Source organism: Tachysurus vachellii, chromosome 24 (assembly GCF_030014155.1).
Source record: "Tachysurus vachellii isolate PV-2020 chromosome 24, HZAU_Pvac_v1, whole genome shotgun sequence".
NCBI lineage: Eukaryota > Metazoa > Chordata > Actinopteri > Siluriformes > Bagridae > Tachysurus > Tachysurus vachellii.
Genome location: NC_083483.1, coordinates 16270634 through 16294598, shown reverse-complemented (window position 1 = coordinate 16294598; position 23965 = coordinate 16270634). Strand labels below are relative to the sequence as shown.

General features: G+C 41.4%; 1 protein-coding gene, 1 long non-coding RNA gene and 1 pseudogene across 4 annotated transcripts in view; all 3 read left to right on the top strand.

Moving 5' to 3' along the window:
- LOC132839518 (CMRF35-like molecule 1) overlaps positions 1-23965 on the top strand; it is an 89001-nt pseudogene that overhangs the window by 29830 nt on the left and 35206 nt on the right.
- Positions 9289-12442, top strand: LOC132839558 (uncharacterized). The gene is made up of 3 exons (XR_009647737.1): positions 9289-9615; positions 12239-12315; positions 12389-12442. It is a non-coding gene; the product is annotated as an uncharacterized LOC132839558 (long non-coding RNA).
- The window catches only part of LOC132839549 (CMRF35-like molecule 3), a 6773-nt gene continuing 5801 nt past the window's right edge, over positions 22994-23965 (top strand). For all 3 annotated transcript variants that reach the window (XM_060860584.1, XM_060860585.1, XM_060860583.1), the window contains exon 1: positions 22994-23363. In XM_060860584.1, the coding sequence (XP_060716567.1) occupies positions 23324-23363 (40 nt within the window). In that variant the 5' untranslated portion in view covers positions 22994-23323. The remainder of the gene's footprint in view (positions 23364-23965) is intronic.

Sequence of the window (23965 nt, the reverse complement as noted above, 5' to 3'; positions counted from 1 at the left end):
AGGCCTTGCAGGGGCTGGGACCCTGGAGTGGGGTCCAAGTCCAGGTCACAGAATCTGATAAAGATATGCGGAGGAGACCATCCTGCCACAGCACAAATATCTTCAAGGGGGACACCCCTGGCCAAGGCACTGGACGATGCGATACCCCAAGTGGAGTGAGCCCTGATGCTGAGAAGTGAGGCAAGACCGTGCACCTCATAGGCTTGAGTAATGGCCTCCACTACCCAGTGCACCAGGCGCTGTTTGAAAACCGGATTACCCCTATTCCGGTGCCCAAAACAGACAAAAAGGGCGGCGGAGTTACGCCACCAGCTAGAGCGGTGGACATAAGTCCTCAAGGCCCTTACCGGGCAAAGCAAATGCAGCCTCTCCTATTCCACCAACTCATGGGGTGGGGGACAGTAGGCCTGCAGGATGATTGGGCAACCTGCCATCCTGGGCACCTTAGGGACATATCCTGCCCTGGGGTGCACAATAGCCTTGGACATGCCAGGGGAAAATTCAAGGCAGGCGGTGGCAATCGACAAAGCCTCCAAATCACCCACTCTTTTGAGCCAGGCCAAGGCTAGAAGCAGAGCCGACTTCAGGGTCAGAAACATCTCAGAGGCTGACTCCATGGGCTCAAAGGGGACTTCCAGCAGCCGCTCCAGGACCACAGAGAGGTCCCAGAAAGGAAGGCGTGGTCTACAGGAAGGCCTCAGCCACCCGACACTATGCAGTAAGTGAGCAAGGTTGACTCGGTCGTGGTGCACACTGGCTAGGACTTGCGGGAGCAGAGCTACCGAGGAAAGGCTTACAGGTGTACAGTGGGTCGACTCCTTGGAGGCGAACAGATCCACTTCTGCCCGGCCAAAAATCTGCTAGATTTGCTCCACCACGTGGGGGTGGAGACTCCACTCCCCAGGTCTCAGCACCTGCCTCGACAGGAAGTCTCTCTCCCGATTTACATGCCCTGGAATGAAAACTGCCTTCAGCGAAATAAACCTGGTCTCTGCCCAGTGCAGAATCTGCCGCACCAACCTGAACAGGGGGCGTGAACGCAGACCACCCTGATGATTGATTTAGGACACCACCGTGGTGCTGTCTGTCCGTACTAAGACATGACAGCTCCTGAGGTGTGGGAGAAAGTGTTTCAATGCTAGAAACACAGCCCTCATCTCCAGGCAATTTATGTGCCACGAGAGATAGGGGCCCTCCCATTGACCCTGGGCAGGGCGGCCATTCAAGGCCGCTCCCCAGCCCGTAAGCGAGGCAACCGTCAAAAGAGCCCTGCGCTGGTGACACGCCCCTAGAATGGGACCCAAGGCAAAGAACCAGGGTCTTTTCCACATAAGAAGGGTACGAAGGCCACGCGCGTAACCCGTATAAACCTGAGTGGATTCTGCAAGGATGGAAGCCCGCACCCCTGAGCCAGAGCCGGAATGGCCCCATGTGAAGCAGACCCAAAGGGATAACATTGGCTGCTGCTGACATGAGGCCGAGCACCCTCTGTGCCTCGGCGACAGAGAGGTCTTGGCCTAGCCGAATAGCTTTCACTGCTGACAAAATGGAAGCCACCCGAGTGGGAGACAGATGAGTCCCAAACTACCCCCCGAAAGCGAACCTGAGGAACTTCCTGTGCTCTGGCAGAATGCTTATGTGAAAATAAGTATCTTTGAGGTCGATCATCACAAACCAGTCCTCGGACCTGATTTGGGACACGATAACCCTGAGCGTGAGCATCTTGAACTTGTAAGTCTTCAGAGTACAGTTCAGAGCCCACAGGTCCAAAATCGGACGCAGCCCCCCGTCCTTCTTGGGAACAACAAAATATCGGATGTAAAAGCCTGAGTCCCACTCTGGGAGGGGAACATGCTCTATGGCCACTTTCCTCAGAAGCGAGAGAACTTCCGCTCAGAGGAACACTGCCTGGTGCCAGCCCAGGATCGTGGTCAACACACCCTGGAAGTGCAGAGGATGGGAGGAAAACTGGATCCTGAGACACCCCTGGCAGAAGTTTCCATGCTGCCTGGTTGTCTGACAATGGTGTAAACCTTGCGCAGACCTCCCGGGTGCCCTGAAACAGCGCACTGGCAGGTGCTAACCCAGGGAGACCCGTGCAAGGAAGGGGAGCAGTCACAGGCCCTACTGCCCCCTGAAACGGCAAAAACGGTGGGGGGAGCATTCCTGAATAGGATTCAGCCCTCGGGCATCAGTACTCCTTTGTAGACTGTTTGGCTGAGATGATGGACCTAAGGTCCCCCCTCACCAGACGGGTCTGGGCTTGGACGGGGGGGCATGGACCACAACACTAACCCTTTTAACTGCCCTGAGTGAGCTAGCAGGGGGTTGGGTGCGGCCGGATGATGGACCAGGCTGCTCCCCGCGACGAGGGAGAAACTCCCGGAACGCCGCTGACTGGCATTTCAACTCCTGAAGAAAGGACTTATCCTTATCCTTTATATCAGTTAAATTGAGCCACAGGTGCCTCTCCGTGGCAACCAGCGCAGCCATTGAAAGGCCTATGGAGCGGGCGGTCTGCTTTGTGGCACAGAGCGCAAGGTCAGTGGCTCTCCCAATCCCTTGCCGCCATCCAGCTCTGCCTGCAGGTCAGCCTGGTAGGCCTGCAAAACCGCCATGGTGTGCAGGGCCACACCTGCTTGGCCTGCTGCCTTATAGGCCTTACCCACAAAGGCCAAAGTGGTCCTACAAGGCTTGGATGGAAGGACAGGTTTCCTCCATGCGGGTGATGTAGGTGAGCGATAGCCCGCAAGTGTCTCTTCAACTCCAGGCATCGCCCCTTACACATGGCCTTCAAGCCCTATAATGGCTGAATAGTCAGACATGGCTGGAGAAAATATACGTGCCGAAAATGGATTTCTCCAAGACCTCGATACCTCAGCATGGAGGTTTGGAAAAAATTTCAGTTGCCTGCATGAAGGTGGCCTGCGGACTGAAGTCAGAAAGTGATCAGCCAGCTTAGAACGGACAACACTATCTTCCTCTTCAGGCCAATCTAAATTGAACCTAGCCAAAGCGCGAGTCACCACCTCGAGGAGCTCCTCAAATGCTACTGATTGTGTCGACTGTTCAGAGGTGGAAACCCCTCCCCTCACGCATCGAGCTCCTCAGAGCCAGACATGGAAAGCAGCATGCTCTCTTCCAGGTCAGGAGAAATCGCAGAAACCAAAACCAAGCGAACAGAGTCAGGGGACAGGGCAAGAGAAAGGGAAACACCCGTCTCTTGCTCTTCCTCCGCTAACTCAACCTGCAAACCCCATGAACCCCATGCGCCTCGGCAGACGCAGGACCCAAACCATGAGGCGCAGCTGAAGCTGAAAATATAGCCAGGTGGGATCGGAGAGTGCACAGAGGGAATCCCTTACAATGCACACAGTAGGCTCACTCAAGAGCCGACCGGGCATGCTCCTCTCCCAAACAAACAACGCAAAGAGAATGCGCGTCGTTCCCCATGATAAAGCGGGGGCACGAATGCATGCATCTTTTAAAATGCTTGGACTGTAACATATTTGCCTAGCTTTCCCTAAAATATATATTTTTTCTCTCCCTGCACTTGACAGACAAACAACACATATACACAGAACGCTTCCTGAAGACAAAGAAAGCTGGAGCAGTGTGACGTAGATACCCTTATATGAACTTACTGGCGAGTAATCACTTCATCATGTGTCCTTTACAAGCAATTAAAATGGCATGTGTGGACACAGAGCTTCAGACACAACTTCCTCAAAGAAGCATTCCCATAGCGTAAGCATTGACGCAGCGTCGAGTTCCCTAGAAAGGGAATCACACTTTCTGTCAGGACTTCTGCTTGGATATTCTCTGCCAGAACATTAGAGTGCGTTCTGGCAGTGTCTTGTAATAATCACCTGGTTGTAATTGGTTTTATTATTATGTGTATTTATTTCCTCCGCATTGCGTTTAGCTTTGCGGGGTCCTCATTTTATGTCGGCTTCTGTGTTTCGCTTCCAGTTTCCTGTATTTATTTTTTGTGTTTTGTTAATAAAATCTCTGTTTTTATGTTGTTATCCCTGCATTTGGGTCTTTTTGTCTGTGAAGACACCCCCGTTCTCTGACAGAAATAAATAAACATAATAATTAAACCAATTACAACCAAGTGAGTATTACAAGACACGTGACAGAAAACACACTGCCAGAACGCCCCCTATTGTTCCGGCAGATAATGTCCAAGTCCTGACACTTTCATACACTCATCGTTTCTCTCACACAGGTAAGAGACAGTAAGTAATCCATAAATACATTTAACATAAGTTTGAATAGTTTTATTTCATATTTAAAGTATGAGCTACATTAACATGGGAAAAATATATATATAAAAATAATGTAATTCAACACTGAACATTTCTATTCCAGTTAATGTTAAGGAGCACAGGAAAACATATTATATTATATATATTATAATAAGAGTGTGTTTTAGCTCTTGTTTACAGTTAAACAGTTTGACACATTGTCCTACTGGGTGTTGATGAAGCAGAGAGTTCACGTGTTCACACATATAGACTGAGGTGTTAAGACGACTCTGTACACAGAACATGAACTGTGTTTAATCTCATGCTAACACACTGTGCTCTCTTTAATAACATCTGAAAATTGTTCTAGTTTTTATAGGATTTTAGAGAACCATTGTGTTGTGATCCATTTTTTTTCAGCAGTAATTCAGCTGTGGTATTAAATACACAAGTACACAATAAAAAAACATCACCAGTTAATGAAGTAAATGTCAGCAAAATCACTAGCATGATTACACACAGGATGTGCTTGGCATGTTAGTGTCACAAGCTAAGCGCTTTCCTTTCTCTGTTTTAAGTCAGTAAAAAGAATTCAGCTTTTTAATAGACATGCTCTGAAAGTAGCTGTCAATGTAAACCCACAGTTGTAGCATAAAGAAGAAGGAAATTTTTTTTATAGTATAGGATATCATTCAGTCATGAAGCTGAATATTTATATTAATAAAATATTTAATAATATTTCGACTGTGGACGTCGCTCGGCCCTCCTGTTCGGCTATGGACGTCGCTCGGCCCTCCTGTTCGGCTGTGGACATTGCTCGGCCCTCCTGTTCGGCTGTGGACATCGCTTGGTCCTCCTGTTCGACTGTGGACATCGCTCGGCCCTCCTGTTCGGCTGTGGACGTCGCTCGGCCCTCCTTGGCCATGTGCCTTTTGTTTATGTTCTGTGTTCACGTATCTGCCCCGCCCGTGTCTTTTCCTCCCCGCCTCTGCACACCTGTCCCTTATGTCTGATTAATTATTTGTACTATTTAGTTGAGCCGCGTTGCCTTGTGCAGCGTGGAATCCTCTGTTGTCTATGTCTGCCGTTGTCTTTGTCTGCTGTTGTCTTTTGTTGTTGTCGTCCTGTCTTGAGTCCGTGTTCCTGTTCAGTGTTGTCAATAAATCCCCGTTTCTGTTAAGCTTTAGGTATCATGATATTATATTGAGTATTGTGCAGTAGGGAGGTTTTCAGGAAGTCTTTGTTACAGGTGTCAGGGAAGTGTTTTACAGTCACTATACAGGAAGTGACACATCACCCATTTAGTGTATGAGTATGTTGAGTGGTGGTTAGTACATCTACTAATATGCTAATTAGTGAGGTAAAGTGTTTGACATACAGCTCACAAGAACAGCTTCACTCTTAAGTAGTCTGATAGAAGTGACAGAAGGGCTCGACTGCCCTACAAAGAACATGATTTGTGAGGCTCTTGTACTTGAGCAGAGTTTTGATCCACATGGTGATGTCATTGTATTGCAGAAGATCTCAGAAAACAAACAAAAACATTACTGTCTGTTCCTTCAGTTCACATAATGTCAAGGTCTTCACTTTATGATCATCACAAGCCATTATGGGCTTTAATCTTCAACAAGGATGCATTAATTATTGAAGGTCAAGGCTTTGCTCCAGTGTAGAAATCCCTGGAGCACATCTGGTTTCAGACATTTTACAAACTATTATATAGTCAATCTCTCTACAGACTGAGAAGAAAAACAAAGAAGTGAAATCACAGTTATGTTACAATACGAAACTCCACTGGTCACTAGTTTAGTATCAGAAACATGTTTTCTCATCTTTTGTTTCTGTTACATTGACAGCAGCTGTTGTAACAAAGACACTCAACACTTCACACACACTTCCTGAGTGGTTTTCTGTTAGCAGCTCAAAAGTGGAAGTGGACATGATGTTGCTTTCTACTAACGCAACACAAAACAATGCCCAGTCACAGAGACAAGGACAGTGCTGGAGTGTTGTATAACTAATATTTTAGTATTTTTATTTTCTGAAGTTTCTGAGCCTGGATTTAGAATGAAGATCCTCCTCATCTTCATCTTCTTCCTGACTCCCAGTAAGTAAAAGCACTTCACATTAATCTTCATTGTAAGTGTAACATTAAAGAATTGGACATTTAGCACAGACCTTGTATTCATGGGCTCCTGTGTTTAATGTAGTGAAGTTCAGGGCTGCGGAGACTTTGTGTTTAGCTTCAAAAGCACACAGAGGAGCTTCACTTCACTTATGCATGAAGACAAGTACATGTTTAAGTGACCACGTGACCACGACACAAGTGAACATGATCTCTGTTTATTTACAGTGTAAAATTGAAGAGTTGTTCTAACACTAGTCCTTAACTACATGTCACATGTTTAAAGATCAGGGCTGATGTTTTATCAGAGCGGTCGACCTGCAACCTCATCTCTCTTCTTCCTGTTAATCAACACCAAATGTGGGTTTAATATCTTTATCAACTAAAGCAGATATCAGATGTCTGACATTAGGGGTGGGTGATATAGCCTCAAAATTATATCTTGATATTTGAAGAATATTTGCAATAATGATATTTATGACAGTAAAGAAAAAAATATGGTACAACATTTATTAGCTTGCTGGAGGCAGCATTTATTAGTGCAAACAAAATGAAGGGCATTTTCAATCCAATGAGCCATCATTGATGACAGATTACCTAAAGTGTGAATCTATTGTCATAAAGTGGAAGCAGCAGCATTATTGTGCAATAGTAGTGACACTAGTTTACACTAGTTTAACAGTAATTAAAGTAATTTAACCTAATCAGAATCAGAAAGATCTTTATTGCCAGACATGTTTTCGCATGAGAGGAATTTGTTTTAGTGACAGAAGATCCACAGTGTAATAAAATTGACCTAAAATTTTAAGTACAAATGTAAACAAACAGCAGCAATGCAAACAAACCTTCACAATGTAAAACACTTACTGCCTTAAAAATAAAATAAAAATGTTATCAAAACTTAAGTAACAGTTAAATAAAATGAGGTGGAATATCAGTGATGAAACCATTGCATTGCCTCTAATTCTTTGTGCAAACATAAAATGGAAGTCAGGTTAGAATGTCAGTGCTGGAACTGTACAAGTAAACACTAACTAGCAGCCCATGTGGCAGACACATCACCAGCATATTCACTGATGTTACATTAAGAGCTGATCTTTGATAAGTTACTATATTCCTGCCAGTGCTGAATAGCCTCTAGGAGGCACCGCTGGTGGCAAGGATGCAGAAGTATTTCTTGGCTAAACGTCTGATCCGAGGAAAGTTCACCTCGTGCGTCTTCCATATAAGGGGATCAGTGTCACTGTCTGCTGGTGGGCAGTTCAAGTACCTGTAATTCAGCTGTGATGTTCTCTATCTCAGACACGGCTGTCTTCTCTGTTGCTGCATCCCTTGTTGAGGCAAATAAATCCATTGATGATAACGTAGCGGCTAATTTGTCACGGCATATCGCTGGCATAATTTGTGCTCTACCGATGTTCAGCTGAGTCATTTGTTTACTTTTGGGCCGCACATCACCATCTGTATCACTAGTATCTCCTCCTACTCAACGCTGTGTTTTTGCTTCAAGTGGTGAAAAAATAGTTCACAGTAACAGTTTTCTTGCATTTTTTGCAAAAAATTGTGCTTTGTTGGAGGTCTAACCTTTTGTAACCAAACCTCCTTATTATTAAAGTAGCTCCTTTTTCGTTACTAAATCTTCATCATCGGAGGCTGACATGCTGCTCTTGCTATTAGGTGTTGTTGCTTTGCATGCAAGGGAACAGAAATGCGCTATACATCATCGTGTCGCAGCCTTCAATATATAATTGATATCACGAGATGACACTTTTTTATCATGTTAAAAATTACACGCGTGTTATGCTGGACGGTATGATATTGCACACCTACGGTGGCCAGGAAGTGCAAAACAAATTAACAAAACCCAAACCAAATTAACAAAACTGAAAACACATTAACAAAACCGAAAACACATTAACAAAACCCAAACCAAATTAACAAAACCCAAAACACATTAACAAAACCCAAACCAAATTAACAAAACCCAAAACACATTAACAAAACCCAAACCAAATTAACAAAACCCAAACCAAATTAACAAAACCGAAAACACATTAACAAGTCAGACAACCCGGAAGCGGTTGGTATAATTTGTTAATGGAAACTTACCATCATCGGACGAGACACCTTTCATTCACCTTTATATCTTTAATGACAGTCGTCTTGTCCAATGATCGGTAAGTTTCCATTCACAAACTATACCTACTGCTTCCGGGTTGTCTGAATCGGTGCATGAAACACATTAACAAATCAGAAAACAAATTAACAAATCAGAAAACAAATGAACAATTCAGAAAACACAACGACATTTCAGACAACCTGGAAGCGGTTGGTATAGTCTGTGATTGGACAAGACACCTGTCACTCAAAGTATACATGAAGTTCAACAGTCTGCCACAGGGAAAAGTTGGAATGGACGGATGGAATGGATTACTGTGGATTAATTCTGTTATTTTCTTGAATGGAGAACTTTATTTAAACGGAGAACTTTACACATTACACATAAGATTCCATACCTGTATATCCTGAGTGACAGGTGTCTTGTCCAATGATCGGTAAGTTTCCATTCAAAACGATACACTACCGTTTCTGGGTTGTCTGACTTGTCGTTGTGTTTTCGAATTTGTTAATGTGTTTTCTGATTTGTTAATTTGGTTTGGGTTTTGTTAATTTGGTTTGGGTTTTGTTAATTTGGTTTGCACTTCCCGGCCACTGTACACACCCCTTTCTGACATGTTTGATTTAGATTATTAAGATGAGAGTTTGGTGTTTATAACACGTGTATTATACGTGTAATAATACGTGTATATGATATTCTAACACACACGTATCTCTTGTGTACCTTCCTCTTCTCTTACACTGATGCACCATCTTCCTGGATCATATTTCATTCCACTGTATATTATTCTCCAGCTGGTACTGAAGCTGTAACTACAGTAACTGGATACAGAGGAGGATCAGTTCAGATTAAATGTCCCTATGAATCTGGATATGAAGATAACAACAAATATCTCTGCAGAGGTAAATGTTCCTATGGGGTGAATAAAGACATTCCTGTTAAATCTGGATCTCCTGCTGAAGACCCCAGATTTTCTCTGTATGATGACAAAACAGCCCGAGTCTTCACCGTCAGCATCACTGATCTGAGACCTGAGTATGGAAACACTTACTGGTGTGCGATAGAGTGGACATGGCCTTTGCCTGATATTTACACAGAGATTCTACTGCAGGTTAAAACAGGTGAGTGTTACACAGAGAATAAATAAATCTCACACATTATTTCACTGATTATTAAATATTGTTATTGAGGCAGATTATGTGCAGTGTGTCCCAAAAATCTCCATACAGAGAGGAAACTAACACTTTAGTATTATTTATTCAAAAGTCTTTTACTCACACACACACACACACACACACACACACACACACACACACACACACACACACAGAGAGACACACACTCACACAAACACACACACACTAACTCACACACACTCTCTCTCTCACACACACACACACTCTATCTCACAAACACACACACATATACTCTCGCTCGCTCTCTTGCTCACACACACACATTCTTACATTCTCACACACACACAAATCTGAATGTGCTAATGCACTTTATACACACAAACACATACACACACAAACACACACACACAAAAGCACAAACACACACACACTCTTTCTCTCTAACTCACACACACTCACACACACACACCAGTGGTGTCAAAAGTATTCACATTCATTACTCAGGTAGAAGTAAAGATACTAGGGTTTAAAAATACTTCTGTAGAAGTTAAGGTATCAACTCGAGCTTTTTACTTAAGTAAAAGTGTAAAAGTACTGGTTTCAAACTACTTAAAAGTATAAAAGTAAAAGTAATGCAGGGACAAACGCTTAGGCTGTGCCACAGGGGCCTATTGTGCACTACCAAACCTCCTCAAAAAACACATGTCTAAAATATCTTCATCATGTATCACTATACTTCCATAATATTTGTTTTCCTACTATGGAAGTCAAGGGTTACAATCAGCTGTGTGCTTACCATCATTTATCAAAATATCTTCTTTTGTGTTCATCAGAATAAAGAAAATCCCTTTAAAGCTGTTTTAGGACCACAAGCAGCTGCTGGCATGATTGAAAATTAGCAGTAAAATCATTTTAAACACCATTTGGCCAATAGTTGGGCCTATTACCTTTTTACAAGGACCCATAGGGCCCCATACAGGCACGTGCACTCTCTTATCAACCAGCTGTGGATTATAGCTTTGCATAATTAACTTACAAATATTGCATATAGTAACAATATAAGCTCATATAACATTTGGTTAAATTTGAATTTCAAATCTCACACCGAGCCACCAAACTAGTTTGCAATGTTGAATCATAGCTTACTGGTAGCAAGCAAACCATTGGTATTTACTAGGTCACTACAATATTGTCAATAATCGACTGATAACAAAAACTATAGCTTTGCACAATTAACTTACATATATAGCAATAATTTAAGCTCAGATAATGTTTGGCTAAAGTCGAATTTCAAATTTGTTAATAATTGACTGATAACTACAAAATTTTAGCTTACCTCAATATGCTTTTTTAAATTGGATGGCGAGTTTTTGTAAGCCATTAGCTCATGGAACTCCAGGTACGGCCAGGGATGTATAAGGGTTGGTTGGTCTTCTTGGCTACCAACTTCCTCGCTGGTGCTAGTGCTTGGTTGAGACATTTCGTTTTGAGCCTCTTCCACAAACATCTTCATACTTGGGTAACTGAAGTGTGACGTGATTTGTGTCATGTGCAGGTGCGATGAATCACGTACAAACCAATAGGGTGTCGGAATGGTACAATGTTTATACTTCTCATCCAACCACAATCACATTCTCTCTATCCGGATGGCGCGATTTATTTATTTATTTATTTATTTTTGGATGGCACAATTTATCTTGATAGGTTTTCTAATGATGACAAGCCGAAATGAAATATTAGTAATGAGGCTATTTTTAAAATGTAAGGAGTAGAAAGTACAAGTAATTGTGTGAAAATGTAAGGAGTAGAAGTAAAAGGTCTGCTAAAAAATAATTACTCCATTAAAGTATAGATACTCAAAATTTCTACTTAAGTAAACTTGACACCTCTGACACACACACACATTCACTCACTCACTCTCACACTAATTCACACACAGACACACACACACTTTCACACACACACACACACATACACGCTCACACATGTGCGTGTACTAATGCACTATATACTGTACACACAAACACCAGCACACACAAGCACACACACACACGCACACACATACGTCTCTCTCTCTCTTTCTCTCTTTCTCACACACACTCACTCTTACACTCTCTCACACACACACTCACTCACTGACACACTCCCTCTCTCACACACACATACACACACTCACTCACTTATGCACTCATGCACACACACACACACACACACACACACTCTCACTATCTCTCTCTCTCTCTCTCTCTCTCTCTCTCTCTCTCTCTCACACACACACACACACACACATACACACACATTGGGGAAGTTGTGGCTTAATGGTTGGAGAGTTTGACTCCTAAGGTTGTGGGTTTGAGTTTTTCCCCCAAACGCTCCCCAGGCGCCGCAGCACAAATGGCTTCCCACTGCTCCGGGTGTGTGTTCACAGTGTGTGTTTGTTCACTGCTGTGTGAATCTGTGTGAAATGACATTGTTTTGTAAATGAAGTTAAATGTATTAAAAGTCTTCATTTCCTCTTGTGGAGACTTTTGTGATGTTCTGTACAATAGACCTGATTTAATAAGAGTGTAAACTCAGAGTGATAAATGGACTGTTTCCTTTCTTCCAGTTGATCCCACCATCAGTTCTGTCTCACACACCACACATTTCACTCCAACCATGGGGACACGACACATTCAGTAACAGGTATAAACTTTTTTACCTGACTTCTTCTTCACATTTCTCTCACATCATTAAATCTGTCTCTTTTTTATTTCAGATAAGTTACTAACTTATACTCTCCACAAAACCTCCATCACTCCCTCATCTCAGGGTATGTAGAATATCTACCATGTTATTTTAAACATGCTGCTCTGCCATGTGCTTTAACAACTGACAGGAAGTAACCATGTTTTCATTTCCTTTTAGCCATCAACATCACAGCACCTTCTAATAATGAACGTGTCACAGAATACACACATTACAGACAGAATACACACATTACAGACAATACACACATTACAGACAGAATACACACATTACAGAAAGAATACACACATTACGGAAGACAAAGTTACACAGCGCCTCGGCGGTTTCGAATGCTGCGGGGAGCTTGGGCAGGGGAATCAGGCGGCACGCTTTGGAGAAGCGGTCGATGACTGTGAGGATAACCGTGCAGTTGTTCGAGAGGGGAAGATCAGTGATGAAGTCGAGCCCGATGTGGGACCAGGGTCGTTGTGGCATGGGCAATGGCAGCAGTAAGCCCACGGGGAGTTGACAAGAAGGCTTGGAGGTGTTGCAGACGGAGCAAGCGCAGACGAATTCTCGTGCATCCGCGGACAGGGACAGCCACCGAAACCGGTTCTGAGCTATTCGTGTGGTCCCGGCGTCGGAGCTGGGCGTGGAGTGCAGGAGCTCTAGGAGGTTTGCGCGTAGATTCTCGGGCACATAGACTTTTGATGGCGGACACTCTGTAGGCGGCGGCTTCTGTGCGTTGGCCTGGCTGATCTCCGTCATAATGTCCCACTGTATAGGTTCGAGGATGCGGGTCTCTGAGAAGATGGGCTCGTGGTGTTGAGGTGTGTCTGGGCCGGCCTCCCGGAACATTCGGGACAGGGCATCCGCTTTGGCGTTCTTGGTTCTGGGTCTGTAGGTCACCGTAAATCGGAAGCAAGTGAAGAACATGACCCATCTCACCTGACGGGGGTTCATGCGTTTAGCGGCACGGAGATATTCCAGATTTCTGTGATTGTTTAGGACGGTAAATGGATGTTGGGTGCCCTCGAGCCAGTGGCGCCATTCCTCGAACGCTGCCTTCATGGCTAGCAGCTCGCGGTCCCCCACGTCGTAGTTACGCCCGGCGGAGCTGTTCTAAGGATGAGAACAGCTTGAGGATGTGACACGGAGAGTGAATGATGTGGAAGCGGATGAGTTCTTGGTGGTGAGGCCCCACTTGCAGCTGGAGGTTCTCCGTGATGCGTGTGATGCGACCCTCGCCAAGCGGCCGACCGTCTATCGCCTCCACTGCTAAGGGGAAAACACATGGGGTTACTGGCATGTTGTGAGCTTGAGCAAACTCCCAACATGGGGTTACTGGCATGTTGTGAGCTTGAGCAAACTCCCCTGACATAAAATTCCCCACGACACCGGAATCAATGAGTGCGGGCAGACTAATCATTTCCCCCCGTTTTTCGAGTCCCACTTGAACCTGCGCGCAGCCGGGAGACCGGGGAGTGAGGAGTTCAGGACTCACCGAGGTGTTCCGCCTGCTGGGCGGTCTGGTGGGGCAGGAGGCCAGCCTGTGTCCAGCTTCTCCACAGTATACGCAGAGCTGGAGGCGGAAGCGCCGCGCTTGTTCTTCAGGCGTGAGGCAAATGAAATCGAGCTGCATTGGTTCGGGGTCCGCAGGCTGGTGTGCACGTGTGGCTACAGGGCGGGAGGTGCGCGCAGATGCTCGGCGAGTCCGCATTAGATTGTCGATCTGGATGGAGAGGTCCATGAATTCTGACAGGTTCCTCCCTTCGTCCTGGCAGGCGAGCTCGGCCTGCAGATCCAGGTTCAGGCCCTTGCGGTATAGCAATCTCAGAGGTTTCTCCTCCCAGCCGGCTTCGGCTGCGAGAGTGCGAAAAGCCAGCGCGTACTCCGCGGCTGTGCGGTCTCCCTGAGAGATGGCTAGCAGGGGTTCCTCCGTGCTCTCCCCGTGGCGGAGTGGTTGAAGATGGCACAGGGTGTACTAACTTTTTCCTCAGATTAAATACTCATTTCCGTTGGTTTCTTTTGTTTAATAAGTTTAAACAAACTGATTTTTGTTGTTTACATGCAATTACATCATTTCATTTACAGAAAAAAAATAAAACTAGATCAGAAATTGACAGGTTGATATTTCCAAATGAAGAACTGGGTATTTAATGGGGTGTCCTATTTTTTTCACATGACTGTATATTAGGTTGTTAGGAGGAGCTCAATTAAGTGAAATTAAGATAATCAGCGTGATGACATGAGCAAAGAAAGATCAATGAGTCAGCATTGGACAATATTCAGCAAGATTTTATTCTTAATGAAGAAAATCTGATTTAACTTAATTTAGAAAATATCTACATTTCTGTTGATTTATTATTTTTTAGCCCAATTTGAAATTTGAGTTGATTTGAGGTTTTATTGTTTCGCGAACAAGTTGTGACCTGGACTTAGATTCATGCATGGAACAAGATGGCAAGCCTTTCACTGAGTCTTGAGAACTGTTGAAGTGCTGAAGAATTTAATTGTAATATTGAGAAACAGAAGAAATAGCCAACCTGAATGACAGAGTGAGTCAATTTTGGAATTTTCTTCACAAATGGATCATTTCATTACCAGATCGTGCCATACAACACGATGGTAGGGCTGAACTGTTGTATCAAAACAACTAGTAGGTGCATAGACAATTGTGTATTTCTGAAATACAGGACTTTTTTCTGCCAATCTAGAAACTCGACTTTTATTAGTGAAGTGTTTATTTGTATTGAATGGTTATTTGAGGTTTACTGCCTATTTTGTTTCATATTGTACTGCAAATTTGTAAGTATAGACATAATAGACTAATTCTGTGATGTGTTCAACATTTCAAAGTTTTTCTGTTTTTGTGAATATTTAAAGTTTTGGGTACCTAAAAGCAGTGTTGTAATATAACGGACTACAAATACTTCATTACTGTACTTAAGTAGAAATGTCACGTATCTGTACTTTACTTCACTATTTAAATTTGTCAACTTTCACTTTTACTCCACTACATTTCCTAGATAAAATGTACACTTTTACTCCATTATATTTCCACTAAGCGTCTTCTTTACTTGTTACTACAAAATAAAATCAGAAGAAATGTGTGCGACTGCAATAAGGGAGGTTTGGCGAATCACTGCTCCTAGATTACATTACGCTCTGCACGCTCTGTTTCAGTGTAATGTTGCCAAAAGGAGGCAGAAGCACAACTGGAACCGCCATGGAAAAAAGCATGTCATTCACTAAATTCCAGGGGTTTCGTTATCACGACGTAAAGTGGGCATGTTTCCGGAGGTCTTGGAAAAACGCATTCTTTTAAAAAAGAGCATACTACGAAGGACAAAACAGTTATACAGGTAGATTTATTTTAGAAAACAAATAAACAACCAAAAACTACAGTTATGATTAGGGTTAGTGTTAGAGTTAGGGTTAGCTTATTAAATAGGCCACGCCTACCCGATGACGCAATATCTGTTATGCTGTTCTGAAATCCCTGGAAATATTTTTTACTGTGTTAAAGAGCCACATCATACACATGGGCACACATGATCATCACCTTGTTTTCCCTGCCATTTTGAGAGCGAACATGACACAGATTGTTTACTCAAATGATTTTCCTCCTACTGGGGAACTTTGAGGTATTTGCATCCCACTCACATGCGCGTTTGATGAAAATACCATATTGAACATAAGCGAAGCGAACACGCACAATAAAAAGACACAAATACAAACTTCTATATGAATGTAAGAGCCGCATAGAACCGGGCAAAGAGCCGCATGCGGCTCGGGAGCCGCGGGTTGGTCACTCCTGTTGTAGACGACCACCCCGACGATAGTGGTGAACAGGGTGAAGAAGATAACGTTATACACCGTATATATGGCAGTAGGTGCAAGAAATGTTTCTGTACATTGGAATGAAAGATTCTTCTTACCGGATGAAGTGCCTATGTCTACTGAAAATCACTGAAATTTTACTTTTTACTTTTACTTCAAATACTTAAGTACATTAAATATCAGAAAGTTAATTTTGATACTTAAGTACAGTAAATATCAGATACTTTAAGACTTTTACTTGAGTAATATTCTAAAAGGTAACTTTCACTTCTACCAAAGTCTTTTTCTAGTACGATACTTGTACTTTTACTCAAGTATTGCTTTCTAATACTTTATACAACATTGCCTAAAAGATATAACTGAATAAAAAGGTTTCAAACAGGAGAGTTTTATCATAGATTTTCTTTCAAACTTCAGTTCGGTGCTGCGAAATAAAATGTGGATGCTGACAGTTTGTTCAGACATCTTAATGGTGGGTTGTGGAATGATGTAATATGTCAAAAATCTAGTAAAGACATCAGTAGCTTGATGATGATGCTCACAGTATTCCCACCGAGGTTATTCAGGCCATCTTTGATGCAATTCTATACAGTCTTGATCAAATTGAGGTTTTTGATGGTCTTCCTATAGTCAGTACTGGAAATGTGACTTCTGCTCTGTAAACAAGAGTGCATATGATGGTGCTTACAGACTACAGAGACTACAGAGATGGGTTTGAGGCGCATATGTGCAGTCAAGCAAAAGTGAGTCAACCAAAAGTTAAAATAAGGTTTGGTAAAATAGATCAAAACAGTTCTAGACATTTATTTACAATGATGTTTTAGGGATACTTACAAACCGAAATTAAAGGGAGCACATTCCTTTGAAACGAGTAAGCTCCGCCCACAATTCACACCTTAAGGGAGATTGAAACTACTCCTGATCAATCAGATGAGAGAACTACAAAGCTACAACCTACATTATAAGATCAACAATTTGCATATCAACTGTATAATAAGATAACAATACTATTGTCAAGATCAACAATGCACAAAATTGTCAAGGTAAATTAAGTATAAATGGGCAGAATATGGTTTAAAATATTGTGACACATTGTGTGGGTTTCTGTTCCAGAATTCACAACTATAACTGTCATGACTGTCGTGTCTGTTGCTCTAGTGCTGCTTCTCATTGGCCTTTTATCAGCTGGAGTGATACGGTGGAAAAAAAAGACACAAGGTACTGCAAAAAAAGCACATTTTAATTTATATTCACACAACAAATTAAAGTGTTAATGTGTTTTATTTTCAAACCGGTGCAGAAACAACCAATGCAAGCAAAGTCACGTGAATAAACTTTCTCATGCCTATTTTCATGAGAAAGTATAATAAAGATGTGAAAGATGGTGTAATGTGCAATCGTTCCTCTAGTATGCATATCACTGAACCCACAAAACAAACAAAGCAAACAACAAATTCTTCAGAGATGAAGTAGTGTAGAAAGGATATTCATTAACACGTGGAAATATAGTTCCTCCACACTATGGATGTGAAATGAATGGACTATAATTTTGTTCACTGTCTTTAGAGAATGTGATTTAAAGCAATCTCTTCTCTCTTCAGGCTCTAGAACAGTGATACAATCTACCAGAGAGGTACAGGCCAGACATTTGCTTCAGATGTTACTTTCACAAGCAATTTACTTACAAACATTTTAATATTTTTTATTTTCCATTTCAGACAAATGAAGATTATGAAAATTATCAAAATTTGCATCTTGTTCAAACAAGAGAAAATGTCAGTTTACCTGAATCTGAGGACAAGGGTTTAGACCCAACCACCTGCCAATCAGACTCAGTCTACCAGAATCTGTCCTATATCAATAAACATTAAGATTCTTGATACTTCTTTTTACCTGTGAATTTACTTCTTTTTACCTGTGAATACTTCTTTTCACCTGTGAATTTACTCTTTTGTGCTTCTGATCTTTTCAAATGTTTTTTTTTATTGAGGACAAATCACACACTCTTTGCATTGTATTTTTGCTAGTGGAACTCTCAAGGTAGCTGGTCATGTGAATTATGAGAGTTTCTCTCTGAGGAAATTCAGCTAATGTCTGGCTTTATTTTCAAGCCTGGCACTTGATTCCCATGTCTCAGGCCATGGCTCATCATGGGGCTCACACCTGGTGGAGTATGAGACAGTGAATCCTCTTTCTCTCTCCCTCTCCTGCGATACATTTTGGACTTGGAATCTTGTTTCACAATTTCTTTCTAGCAAAACAACAACCTAATGTTGTCTTTTGCATCCCTTGAACAGTTGGTAAAGAAAGTTTTCATCCCCAAATCACATTTAATCGGTATTTGCAACTTTGGAAGATTGTAGAATTGAATATTAATTATTTCTCATGTTTCCCTCCAACTTTAATGTAAATCAGTCCAAAAACAGGCTCTAAGCAGGAGCTATGATGCACTTAACATGTATGATTCAACATCTTTAGATCTACTCAATAATAATACAGAGACAGGCGTAGACGAGCCATATTCAGAAAACTGGTACAAAATAATTCAGGGAATTTTTTAATCAGCCATTGGCCTTAGACATGCTGTAATACAATTTGGACTAAAGGCAGACCTTTTAAGATTAAAACTGACAGATCCCACATGATAGATGACAGCAGTCACCCTCAGCTCTGCTGCATATGTTCTGGACATGACACATGTTCTAGACCTTCTCTGGGCTTTTTGGAGAGGTGGTATAGAGCCACCCCCATTTTTTTTATTAAAAAAAAAGGAAAATTAAGATACTGGTCTTCTGTTCTCTTCTGTCTAGAAGACTAACACTGATTAAATGGAAAGAGCCTGCTCCCCTGACATTCAGTCACTGGATAAGGGAGGTCATATACCATCTTATGTAGGAGAAAAATAGATGTACAGTAAGAAGGTCTACTGGTGCATTTGATAATATCTGGCAACCTTTCTTACCTTTTGTTGAAGAAATGAAAGCAGGCAATATGGTATTGTAAAGGGGGTGAGGAATATTATTCATACACATGTCATGTTGCTTATTTATTATCATTAACATTATCATTATGTCTTTTACTTTATGGACATCTGATCATGTACATTATGTTCTGTATGACTGTGTTTATGTCAAGTGTTTGGGGATAGAGAGTTTAGTTTTTTATACATTTGTTCTTTTGGTATAAATTGAAAATAATAAAAAAAAAAAATGATAAAAAAAAATAAATCAAATCAAATAATAATCAAAGCAATTTTACACAAATATAAAAAATATAGAATAAATATGAGTAAGAAACCCTTAGAGGAACCAGACTCAAAAGGGAACTCATCCTCATTTGGGTGACACCAGAGAGTGTGATCATATATAATGTCCTTTCAAACACTGTATATAGTCAATTAAATTTTATTTGTGTACCGCTTTTAACAATGGACATTGTCTCAAAGCAGCTTTACAGAAATATAAAAATATAGAGTTTATTTAAAGTAAATTAATATGGACCCAGGACACTGCCCAGTCATTTTTAGCCAATAATATTGCTGTGTGTTCACATGTGCTTTAGTCACCGGTTCTGTGAAGGGCGTTCCCATGGTGTCGAGCCGTAACACAACGTACATACAGTATATAACCTGCCACTGTGTATTCAGTGTGTGTGTGTGTGTGTGTGTGTGTGTGTGTGTGTGTGTGTGTGTGTGTGTGGTATTATAGTTTATTACTAATTATCATCCTGTCCCCATATATTTTATTGCCCCTTCACCACTCCATGAAAGTGTTTTTTAACAACCATTTAGTCAGCTAAGTTTATTGATCATGAATATATACTGTATCGTGTGCTGATGGTGTGAGTTGCCATGCTGGCCATGTTGGTCTGAAGTCATATGATAAACTCTGGGATGAAGAGACCCTCCTGACTCTCTGAGTAGGAATTCTGAGTTGAGGTCCCAGTTTTCTTTGTTTTTCCTCTGAGTTCTGAGCTTTAGTCAAACACAGCATGACGTCCTGATTGGCACACAGTGATCCTGGAATAGGCTCCTGACTCACTGTGACTCTGACCAGGATGAAGCACATGTATATATCATAGTACAGCTACTTTAACCAGCCGAAAGCTTTAACCAGCCGATGTTTTATTTTGTCTCACTGCAAATTAACATATAAAACATATGATGTCACTTTGGATGTGAAGAACTCATGTCAGTATTTAAATATATTTACTCTGTGTGTGAATTCTGTAACCACATGACTGTTATTGTGAATAAAGGACAAACTTCTGCTGCAACATCACAGTCTTGAAATTTGATTATTCACACTTTCTGTCATTACTTCTGCTTGGACATTCTCTGCTGGAACATTAGGGGGCATTCTGGCAGTGTGTCTTGTAATACTCACCTGTTGTAATTGGTTTTATTATTATGTGTATTTATTTCCTCCACATTGCGGTCAGATTCGTGGGGTCCTCATTTTTTGTTGGCTTCTGTGTTTCGGTTCCTGTTTCCTGTATTAATTTTTTTGTGTTTTGTTAATAAAATCTCTGTTTTTATTTTGTTATCCCTGCATTTGGGTCTTTTTATCTGTGAAGACACCCCCGTTCTCTGACAGAAATAAATACACATAATAATTAAACCAAATACAACCAGCTGAGAAGTACAAGACACGTGACAGAACGCCCCCTAGTGTTCCAGCAGAGAATGTCAAAGTCCTGTCACTTTCATACACTCATCGTTTCTCTCACACAAATAAGAGACAGTAAGTAATCCATAAATACATTTAACATAGGTTTGGTTTGTTTTATTACATATTTAAAGTATGATCTACATTAACATGGGGAAAACATATATAAAATGTATATAATGTAATTCAACACTGAACATTTCTGTTCCAGTTAATGTTAAGGAGCACAGGAAAACATATTATATTATCTATATTATAATAATAGTGTGTTTTAGCTCTTGTTTTATAGTTAAACAGTTTGACACATTGTCCTACTGGGTGTTGATGAAGCAGAGAGTTCATGTGTTCACACATATGGACTGAGGTGTTAAGACGAGTCTGTACACAGAACATGAACTGTGTTAAATCTCATGCTAACACACCCTGCCAGGGCTTTCAAGTATCACACATTGAATTTTGTACACACATTGTATTTCTCACGCAGAAAAACTCACTGTTTTTCATATATTTAATAAGCTGCAGCGCCTAAAATGTATCAGTCCGCACCGCTGTCTCTATGGAACCGGGAGTTCTTAGTCGAGCCTGACACTTATCAGCCAGTCAAAAAAAGAGGTTACACAATAGCCAATCAGGAAATAGCACTATTGTATCTGGGTAAGATTTAACACAACCAATGAAAAAAAAGCAGATCCTGGAATTGTTCATCATCATCATCCTCGTTCACCCACAGAGAAAAGCACTGGAGCTGCGAGCATCACTTTGAGCACAGAGTAAGTCATGATCTCCTGTTGTAATGTTACAACTAACTCACAACTTGTTTGACACAAACAATGACATTGTGACTGCTGTTAGAGACATTTCCCAGATCATCAGCAGGAGTTTTTCATGAGTGTCTGTACCTTAGCCAACAGTTTTACAGCCTGTTCACTGACAACACCTGCTCAGAACAAGTAGTCTATGCCAGTGGTTATCAAACTGGGGGCCCTGAGATGGTGCCAGGGGGCCCCGGTTCACTGACAACACCTGCTCAGAACAAGTAGTCTAGGGCCAGTGGTTATCAAACTGGGGGCCCTGAGATGGTGCCAGGGGGCCCCGGTTCACTGACAACACCTGCTCAGAACAAGTAGTCTAGGGACAGTGGTTATCAAACTGGGGGCCCTGAGATAGTGCCAGGGGGCACCAGTTTTATGACTTTTTATAAAATAAGGAATTTATCATAAATTAAATCTCAGAAAAATAAGGCTACTAACCACCAGCACTACATTGTATAATTTAATATGATTTCTTTAATTCAAATATTAAGTTTTATATCATAAATTTTCTTTTTTTTATATATATGACATATATTTAAAATATGTCACTCTTGCCTTCATATTGTAACTTGAGAGCCCTGCGTTAAGGAGCACAGGAAAACATATTATATTAGCCATATTATAATAAGAGTGTGTTTTAGCTCTTTCCTTGTCTGAGTATTTGCTCTATTTCAGAAGAAGTGATTACAATCAAAACAACAGCAACACTTGTTAACCACATTCACTTCTGCTGACTCTTTACTTTTTGCTCAGTGGTTGGACATGAGACACTTATCTTTTGAGTACATACTGTATTGAGCAGTAGGGAGGTTTTCTGGAAGTGTTGCAGCTGTCAGGGAAGTGTTTTACAGTAACTATACAGGAAGTGAAACATCACCCATGTAGTGTATGAGTATGTTGAGTGGTGGTTAGTACATCTACTAATATGCTAATTAATGAGGTAAAGTGTTTGACATACAGCTCACATGAACAGCTTCACTCTTAAGTAGTCTGATAGAAGTGATAGAAGGCCTCGACTGCCCTACAAAGAACATGATTTGTGATGCTCTTGTACTTCAGCAGAGTTTTGATCCACATGGTGATGTCATTGTATTGCAGAAGATCTCAGAAAACAAACAAAAACATTACTGTCTGTTCCTCCACTTCACATAATGTCAAGGTCTTCAATTTATGACCATCACAAGCCATTATGGGCTTTAATCTTCAACAAGGATGCATTGATTTTTGAAGGTCAAGGCTTTGCTTTATTCACTGGAGCACATCTAGTTTCAGACTGGAACATTTTACAAACTCTTATATAGTCAAGCTCTCTACAGACTGAGAGGAAAAACAAAGAAGTGATATCACAGTTACGTTGCAGTACACAACTCCACTGGTCATTAGTTTAGTATCAGAAACATGTTTTCTGTTCTTTTGTTTCTGTTACATTGACAGCAGCTGTTGTAACAACGACACTCAACACTTCACACACACTTCCTGAGTGGTTTTCTGTCAGCAGCTTCCAAAAGTGGAAGTGGACATGATGTTGCTTTCTACTAACGCCACACAAAACGACGCCCAGTCACAGAGACAAGGACAGTGCTGGAGTGTCATATACAGTAACTAATATTTTATTATTTATTATTTTCTGAGTCTGGATTTAGAATGAAGATCCTCCTCATCTTCATCTTCTTCCTGACTCCCGGTAAGTAAAAGCACTTCACATCTTCATTCATCTTAATCTTCATTGTAAGTGTAACATTATTATCAATTGGACATTTAGCACAGACCTTGTATTCATGGGCTCCTGTGTTTAATGTAGTGAAGTTCAGGGCTGCTGAGACTTTGTGTTTAGCTTCAAAAGCACACAGAGGAGCTTCACTTCACTTAGTGCATGAAGACAAGTACATGTTTAAGTGACCATGTGACCACGACACAAGTGAACATGATCTCTGTTTATTTACAGTGTAAAATTGAAGAGTTGTTCTAACACTAGTCCTTAACTACATGTGACATGTTTAAAGATCAGGGCTGATGTTTTATCAGAGCGGTCGACCTACAAACCTCATCTCTCTTCTTCCTGTTAATCAACACAAAATGTGGGTTTAATATCTTTATCAACTAAAGCAGATATCAGATGTCTGACATTAGGGGTGGGCGATATAGCCTCAAAATTATATCTTGATATATTTTGAATATTTGCAATAATGATATTTATGACAGTATAGAAAAAAATATGGTACAACATTTATTAGCTTGCTGGCAGCAGCATTTATTAGTGCAAACAAAATGAAGGGCATTTTCAAT